Consider the following 9,651-nt stretch of genomic DNA (forward strand, 5'->3'; position numbering starts at 1 on the left):
GAAGACTTTTCCATCAGGCTGCTTCTTCCATGTCAGCTTGACGTCTCCACTCATCCCTCTCTGCTTCAGTTTCTCTTCCATCTGAGGAGACACGAGGCAGAATCTTAACCCATTTAGGCCTGAACACATTATGCATTATTTTATGCTTTAAATATAAAAAAATAGCAGATATACAAGCCCACAGCGCGGCACCGAGTGCCGCGCTGCGAGCTTGTAGTTCTGCTATTTTTGAAAAATCGTGAAAATTAGAATTTTGACCCGATTCTATAAGTGTCTTTTGAATCCTTCTAAGATTTTTGGAAAAAACCTATGTCAGCAATCTGGCCAGCCATCGTCAAAGAAAAGGTCCTTTTCACTTAACTGGAACTCAGTTAGTCTGTTCTTGAGAGACTACTATGTCAGTGGTTCTCAAACCTTTTCATGTGAAGGTCCCCCAAAATGATATGTATTTGGCCACGGACCCCCATCTCAAAATATCTAGTACCAGGGACCCCCCAGAAGCAAAATTTGAGTTACAAACGTTCGCTTTGAAAATACATACATTCAAAGATTTGCACACATTTTCACGACTTTTTCAAAAATAGCAGATCTACAAGCTCGCAGCGCGGCACTCGGTGCCGCGCTGTGAGCTTGTATATCTGCTATTTTTCACTGGTTAAAATATACCAGTGTTGTTTTTGACAGCATATTTTGATTTAGTTTTAGTCTTTAGTCTTTTGAATAAAATGTCTTTTAGTTTTCGTCATAATTTAGTCACCTGAAAAGTTTTAGTTTTAGTCTAGTTTTAGTTGACTGAATATCATTCAGATTTTAGGCAACTGAATCTACAGTTGATTTAGTCAACTGAAATGTATTTTTGGCAGGCCTTGATGGCATCGTAATGGAGGAATGACTGTTTTACACTTGGTTGCGTGCTGAAAATAGCCAATCTACAAGCTCACAACGCGTCGCAGCGCGACGCGTTGACCTTGTAGATCTGCTATTTTCAGCACACAACATAGGAGAGCAACCAAACATAAAATGACTCTCTTCTCCACTGGTCCCTCCCCAACATTTTAGTCTAGTTTTTATTTTATTGACGAAATTGTCAATATATTTAGTCTTAGTTTTAGTCATCACAGCTTATTTTTTATTTTGTTTTTATTTAGTTTTCGTCAGTGAAAAAAACGCAGTCGACAAACATTTTTCGTCATAGTTTTAGTCGACAAAATCAACACTGAAATATACCCTTTAGGATTAAGAAAAAACAGGTGGCGAAAAAGAATTCACCCTATGCGCGTGGACCCCCCTTTCCTACTAGACTAGAAAGCCTTGTCAATCTCCTCAACAGACACCCCTCTAGTACAGTGGTTCTCAACCTTTTCAGGCTGCGACCCACAAAATAAGTACATTTTTACGGTTCTATTGTGAAAAAAGCAGATCTACGTGCGTTGCGAGGCGTTGTGAGCATGTAGATCTGCTATTTTCACAATTTCTGCCTCTAATATCTGTCAATTTGGCCAATGTCTAATTCGTCATTTTAGAGGTATTGAAAAGTCCTTAAAATGTCACTTTAGAAACGTGCATATACCCTCTATAGTCCATACACTTAAACTTCATGTTGGTGTGTTTGAGTGAGGAAACAATGTTTCACATTAATCTAATCATCTGGGGACCCCCCAAAATAATTTGGGGACCCCCCTGGGTTCTCAACCCTCAGGTTGAGAACCACTGCTCTAGTACCCTGTTATGGTAGTCTGGGATCACTTCACTTTTCGAGGTTTGATCCGGTCGGGAGAGGAAACCACTTTACGTCATGTTGTAGTACTCAAAGGACTACAATTTCCCGGAACTATCAAACCGGATTCAGTTTTAACCCAAAATAATTCCCCTGCGCTCAAGGACATACTTTTAGGGCCTACCTAATAAACTCCTTGATGCGGAGTAGTTTTGCTTTCGAAAAATGTGTTTGGTATTATGCATCTTTTAGTCCAACTGTTAGCAACTGCAAGACTACACTAGGCTACTCAAGCATTTTAATAGGGATTGGGGAAACAAGCGGAGGGGACCAAATCAAAGCGACGCTGCTTCTTCTAGTGGTTTCCTCGCTTTAGGCGGAAACCAAACGGCCTGTTGTGAACGAACACCAGGCTTTCTCTCAGAAAGCCTGGTGGGCGAGGTTACTGTTATGGTCCTCAACAGACATTACCCCACTGCACTGGTACTGTACCTTGTTATTCTCCTCAATCAACATAAATTAGTCCCTCTGGTCCAGCTGTGGTTTTGGACTTGGACTTGAACCCACAGTCTAGAGCACTGTTTCCCAAACAGTGGGTCGCGACCCATTTGTGGGTCACGGACAAATTTGTATGGGTCAAGACATTTTCTTTTCCTACAAAAACGCGGCACGAAGCGGTGCGTTGTGAGCTAGTAGATCTGCTATTTTCACTAGGTCTAGTGACCCTAACCTGCTTCAAGATGTCCTCCATCACAGCAGGATCATTCAGGTCCACAGTGGGGTCGTCCGCGCTCACCTTCAGTTTCAACACCTTCTGGTGGGATTCTGTGGAGATGAGGGGAGAACTCTATGGAGGCTGTGTTTAACTCTTCTACGTCGAGCAGCAGCATTTTTTTTTAACCAGTTGTAATGTCAACCAGGCCTGGAGTTTCATCATTTTAGGGGCAAGGCCACTTGGCCTTTGGGTTTCTCCATTTTGTGAGGGCACAAATACCAAATGCCAAATGGCCTCCCTGAAATTCCTGCCCTGATTTCAACAGACTTTGCTGAGACACAAACATCTACTAATCACACTAATCCAAAGTGGATGTTACTGATGCTCAATAACAGAACAGTAAACTGTATACAGTACATCGACATCTACTGTTGTTACACTCAGTTTCTCTGCAAAGAGAAACAGTACATCTACCTGGCCTGGGTTGACATCTGGGCACCGAGCACAACTCCCAGCGTGTCTCTGAGTCAGTGGTGTAGCACCATGGCATCTTTACACTGCCTGGATTACGGCAGTAGTTCTTGTCCAGGCCTCTGACAAAAATGTAGGTACAGTAGTATGTAGACAGACAGACATACAGACAGGCAAGTAGACAGGCAGGCATAGATAGACTGGACAGACAGTCAGACAGACAGCAGCAGACAGGCAGCTCCAAACAGCCAAAAACAAACTAATTAGGGTCCTGCTTTAACCTTCCCTATCAGACTCACCTCACCGCTACTCACCAGTTAGAGTGGGGTGGCTCAGAGTAGATGACAGTACAGCAAGATACACTACACCACTAAGATGGAAAAATACTTTATAAACGTTAAGGATGTCCATAAGCGCGCCACCGCCACAGATCACGTTCAACGCAGAGTCACCTCAAAGAAAGGGTCAAACTCGTTCTTCTGCTACACCACAAAAATGTGGAACGCCTTACCGAAGGCCTTAAAGGAGTGGATCACTAGCATCCTTTGCACTGAAAAACCTCTTACAGGCAGCAGCCGTTCGCAAGTGGTAAAAACAAACATAGCCCAGCCCTACCCTCCCCTGCTCCTTCTTTGTATTTAATTACTGTATTTTTTTCCCCTGACTATATCTACTGCATAGTACTGTGTTCTATCCGTCTGTCATACTTCAATATGGAAATAAGCTTAGTCTTTTCTAGGATCTCCTTTTAGTAGACATTGTGCCAGTGAACTGTACCGTCATGAAACTGTACCTTTTCCTATGCAAACTTCTAAAAAAGTCTTCAATCAATCAATCAATCAATCAATCAATCAATCAATCAATCAATCAATCAATCAATCAAAGGCAGACAGACAGACAAGCAGGGTGTTCTTACCCGTGTGGGTAGTCGTCAGGGGTAAGGTGATGTTGGTGAGGTGTCTGGGCCGACCAGCTCTGGCAGGTTTTGCCAGAGACCGTCCTGGCAACCGTCCCCCGATAGTTTCTGCCTTCGAAAGTGTAGCAGGTCAGCTCGGGTTCGATGGCAGCTGTCTCTGACGCTGAGGACAGGGAAAAGGTAGATGAATACCGGGGCCACACCCTGGCCCCGGTATACGTGTTTCTTCTGAGGAAGACCCTGAAGCCCTGACTACTCCCCAGTCACATTTAGGCCTAGAATTATTGACTGCTTTAACTATTGAAAAATAGCAGATCTACAAGCTCACAGCGCGGCACCGAGTGCCGCGCTGCAAGCTTGTAGATCTGCTATTTTTGAAAAATCATGAAAATTTGTGCAAATCTTTGAATGTATGTATTTTTAAAGCAAATGTTTGTAACTCAAATTTTGCTTCTGGGGGGGGGGGGGGTCCTTGGAACTATATATTTTGACATGGGGGTCCGTGGCCGAATACATATCATTTTGGGGGTCCTTCACATGAAAAGGTTTGAAAACCACTGACATAGTAGTCTCTCAAGAACAGACTGAGCTCCAGTTAAGAGAAAAGGACCTTTTCTTTGACGATGGCTGGCCAGATTGCTGACATAGAAACATAGGTTTTTCAAAAAAAAAAACCTTAGAGGGATTCAAAAGGAACTTATAGAATCGGATCAAAATTCTAATTTTCACGATTTTTCAAAAATTGCAGATCTACAAGCTCGCAGCGCGGCACTCGGTGCCGCGCTGTGAGCTTGTATAGGCTATCTGCTATTTTTCAATAGTTAAAGCATAGAATAATGTGTACCCGTTCTAAATGGGTTAATAGTGCTCACTGCTCCTAACAGTTATGATGGGTAAATTGACTGTGCCCGCAATACACTCATACAATACCTGTCAAAAACTAGTAACTACTGCTCCAAAGTGAGTGAAACCATGAGACAATGGCAAAATGTGGAATGCCTTGTCTTGACACCATACTTTATAGGATGTACTGTGTATCACTGGTTGTCCCCATTTCACGAATTTCCAGATGTATAAAAGCCTTTAGGTGCTAGGTGCTCAGGAGGTATAGCAGCAAAGTTAAAAACGTGTGGTGGGTGCTCCTAGGATCAGTGGGATAAAAACTTGAAAAAGAGAGGAAGGATCCGAGCACTCAAAAAGTTAAAAAGGAGGGGAACGGACGTAAAAGCTGTGTACTTTATTTCATAACAGAATAATAAAAGCCAACATGTTTTGACCCACTCAGGGTCTTCATCAGGGCTCATATATGACGTCCGTTCCCCTCCTTTTTAACTTTTTGAGTGCTCGGATCCTTCCTCTCTTTTTCAAGCCTTTGAAAATAGCTGATCTACAAGCTCACAATGCGTCACTGAGCTTGCAGATCTGCTATTTTCAAATGTCAAGTATATAGCGCTGAAGAGTTTAATGCGTGTTTTGTAATAAAGACACAGAATCTGTAAAGTACAATATTTACCCAACAATGTCCTTAGTTAAGTACAGTACTTATTATGTACTTACTTATTTTCCACCACTGGTGATTACCTAGCAAAAATGTCCAGGTCAGCAAGATCGCCAACATTTTCCACATCATGATCCTTTCCTTGATACCTGTTTGTCTGTGTATTAAACACACGCACGCACGCACGCACGCACGCATGCACGCACGCGCACAATTCTTTTTTTAATCATTATTGACAGATACAGTATTATGTTTAAGTATAGCTGGCAGGCATATGCATTTTTGTCAGTAAGAAACGTCAGTTAATCAAACAAAATATCTCCTACCTTCAAAGCGCACAAATCCAAGCCTCTCAGGGACCGAATTTCTTCTCAAAGGTTTCTTCAGAGATACGATGGTGTGTCTAGTCTAGGCACATATTTACATATCTAAATGGTCACATGTTTACATATCTAATTATGCATGTCTCATTTTCATATACCTCTCTCCCCCTGCATTCTCCCTCCCATACTGAAAACTCACCCATTCAGACTTCATCCACAACCTTAACACACTATTGTTCTAGAGCAGGGGTCTTCAACAGGGTGTCTGGGACCCCTAGGGGGTCGTCAGAGGTACTACAGGGGGTCCTCCAAATCTTTGAGTGATAGAACGTTTTTTTCTCCTTTTTTATATTAACCACTTGAACCCTAGTGTCCATATTCTGAGAACTTTAGCCAAAAATAGCCGATCTACTTGCTCACTGTAAATCGGCTATTTTTGGCAAAGAGGTTCGGTGTAGAGGGGAAAAAGAACAGAGTGAAAGGTCAAGTTTATTAATTATTGACAGTTCAAGTGGTTAAGTATCTGAAAACAAATTGACATGAATCCAAAATACACTGATGATTGTGCTGTCAAACGATGAAATGGAATGGAATCTATGAAAAGGTTGTGGGGGTCCCTGCTTCATCTCTCCACTCAACGTTGAAGACCCCGGCCCTGTTCTAGAGGAGAACTTTTATGCCAGATAAAGTGAAACTGTTTTTTTGTTAACCTTTTGACTAAAGTTATCTGGGTTGTAAAATGTAAGGCCAGATATCATGGACAATATAATGTCCACAGGATTGGTCATGCTTCACTTGACATCACAATATGACATGAATCACAATATGACATGAATGGTCAGCGTCAGTGCAACCACACTTGCAATTTCCCCGAATTGCACCTTTCTAGGAACAACGCTACGCACCCATTTTCAGGTGGGTTGCCAATTTTACCCAATCAGGAGTACCCAAACTTTAATTACTTATATATTGAATCAGACACAAACCATTAAAACCGGGAAAGTGTCATTTTAGATTTAAGTTATATAGGCCTATTGTCTCTGTCAGGTGGAACACTCGAACCTAATTCAAAAGTAGAAAAAGGAGCAGATCTACAAGCTCAAAAGGCGTTGCTTCGCACCATGTTTTGAGCTTGTGGATTTGCTACTTTTGATGATTTTGTGTGACACTATAGTATGATCAAATAAGTAATGAATTTACCAACAAAAAAGAAAAACACACAAAAAGAGTTAAGAGTTTAAGAGATAAGGTTTCTGGCCAACAGCAATGATTTACAGCAACAAACATTTTTCCTTTTTTAGAAAACTGTCAGGATTTAGAAGATATATATGTATATATATATATATATATATATATATATATATATATTAATCTGCCTCAGGTCTTAATTGGTTAAAGGTGTATTTGTTTTAGAGGCTTCGAGGAGGTGCGCTGGCCGCCATGGCCGCTAGCTCCTTGAGGCTGTTGAGCGTAGCATGGATTCTGAAATGGAGCTTATCTTCCATGGAGTAATGTTTATAGTTTCTCTTGGCTTTCTCTATATAGGCAGTAGCCTTGGTGACGTCTCCCTGCTGTTTGCAGAGCAAACCCAACTCAAACAGAGTGAAGGGCACCAGGTAATGATCATACCTGATTCGATGCTCACTGGACAGTACTTGTGTGAAACACAGCTCGGCCTGCAGGAGTCTGCCCAGGTGCTTGAGGCAGACACCTTTCAACATCTGCACCAAACAGCTGTCATCCGCGTGGAACTCTGATGGGTTGGGGTCACTGCGCAGCATTTCCTCCGCTTTCTCTACAGTGATGAGGAGAGCTTCGGTACAATCTGCTCTGCTCTTCCCAATTATGTCGAACATATACATCATCTCCAGTGCAGGTATGACAAGTCTGACTGGCTCGGTTGCTTTGTATCTTCTAGATTTCCTGATAACAAACTTCTCCATGGGTATAGACCTGCCTACCACATGCTGTTTCAATCCCTCCACCTGCCTGAACAGCTCCACCAGGTTCTCTCCCGTCTCCACTACTTCATCTTCTGACATCATACTGAGAATGGCCGCTTTCTGGTACAGGTAAAACGTTTTGGACATGTTGCTCTCGTTACACAGAAGGTCGGCATACTGGTAGGCCTGCGTCCAATTCTGCTGGTTGGAATGACACCACATCAACTCCCAGTAACAGAGATGATGGATCTGTCTCCACTCCTGCTGGGAGCCAATGCACTTCTCGTACCCGGAGGTGGCCTCCTCAAAGTTTCCTTTGAGTGTTGCGATGCGGGCCGAGAAGAAGACGAACATGGAGCCGTCGGGGTATTTCTGTCGCCATGGCTCGAGTAAAGCTTCAACTTCCACGAGATCGACTTCTCCTGTTCCAAGTATCAAGTTGGTGTATGTGTGATAGGTGAGCAGCTTCAGCACACACATCACTGACCGCAGAGTGCAGCTAGACACTACCTCTCTGAGCTGAGACAGACCGTAGTCCCTGTTTCCAGAGAATCCAATGAACTCCATCAACCTCAATTGTCTGTGAGGAAGGAGAGACAGCAACAGGTTGAAGGAGCCAATGCCAAACTTGACTCCACCAGCAAACTGTCCAAACAAATCAGAGCTGCCGTCTAGATCCCGAGTGGCATTCATCACTTTCTGACAGTCCTTGAAGATCCGATAGCTTGTTCTGATCTGAAGTCCACCTTTGATCAAACTAATCATGTTTTCATCCTGAAATGTTAGCGTCGCTTTTAGCAGCAAACACTCGGCATAGCAGATCTCTGCATGCATCTCCTCTTCCCGCGGGTTGAGCTGTTTGAAAACAAGACTGAACAGAGAATCAAATATGGATTTTTTCTTTCTGAACTTCTGACATGTGTGTAAAGCGTTGTTGACGGTCGTCATGGCAATCTGCATTTGTTTGTTGTCAAATGTCATGTGAGCCATTATCACCATGATAGCACTGTACCCCAACGCGTGGTACATACTGTCTCTCCGCCAAGGTTTAAGCAAGTCCAGAGCTTCTGAAAACTTGTCATTGAGGACCAGATCGACCGCACACTGGGTCTCCTTAATGGCCGAATGTAGATCCATTCGACAGGAGCCAGGTATTGGGTCAAGAGCATCTTCTAAGTCCCCCGAAACCGAGGTGCCGTTGTCGACGTGTGTCATGGTGACATAGGCCCGTTTGAGTCTGTGTGAGTTTCCACGTGTTGAAGGTCTGTCTTCGCACTACATACTTATCTTACATAGGCTGACAAAGCTTTTGTCTGACGTCACGTCAAACACAACAGAAAGCATCTCTGTCCCTCTGTATGTGTTTACGTCATCCAATGGGAAAACCCTTGAAAAACACATATTAGTGACGTCATCAACTGGGTGATGACGTCACCAACCTCACCCTCAACAGCCTATGAGGTACTGACATTCTCGGTGACGTCACCATCAAATGAGAAGGGGAAGCGCTATGGTGCACGGATGAGTGTAGCGTCTTCGGAGCTCCGAGATGATGTGACTTAAATTCTTATTTTTTGCAGTGCATATGGCAAATAAGTAACCGCAAATAGTTTATAACAGTATTTGGAACACTTTTGATAGAGTGAATTCGATTCCTGATCTTACTCTTAAAGGAGTAGTTCACCCCCAAAATGACTTTTTTTCTATTGATTACTCATGCCTTGGAGACATAGTACTACTTACAGTATATACATACATACATACATACATACATACATACATACATACATACATATATATATATATATATAGGCTTTCATGCCTTTATTGATAGGACAGAAGATAGGTAATGGGAAGAGAGATGGGGAGTGACGCAGCGCAAAGGTCGTCGGGAACGGGATTTGAACCCACGGGAAGGCTGGCATTGCAGCCTAGGGTGACTAGACCCAACGCATCCATGGCAACAGATTGTATTGTGTGTGACGTGACGTCAGACAAGATCTCTGTCAAGACTATTAATGGTCTAGAGAGAGAGACAGAGAGCTACTCCAAGCACTCAGGGTAGATT

General features: G+C 43.0%; 1 protein-coding gene across 1 annotated transcript; it reads right to left on the reverse strand.

Annotated features, from left to right (window-relative positions):
• Positions 1-7,049: 7,049 nt before the first annotated feature.
• LOC308298080 (tetratricopeptide repeat protein 39B-like) lies at positions 7,050-8,720 on the reverse strand (the record flags this gene model as incomplete). Its single annotated transcript, XM_080741641.1, has 1 exon — positions 7,050-8,720. The coding sequence occupies one exon, from the start codon at positions 8,718-8,720 to the stop codon at positions 7,050-7,052; it is 1,671 nt and encodes a 556-aa protein (XP_080597767.1).
• Between the last annotated feature and the right edge of the window lie 931 nt (positions 8,721-9,651).

The sequence above is a fragment of the Nannobrachium achirus genome, assembly GCF_963921795.1.
Source record: "Nannobrachium achirus genome assembly, chromosome: 14".
NCBI lineage: Eukaryota > Metazoa > Chordata > Actinopteri > Myctophiformes > Myctophidae > Nannobrachium > Nannobrachium achirus.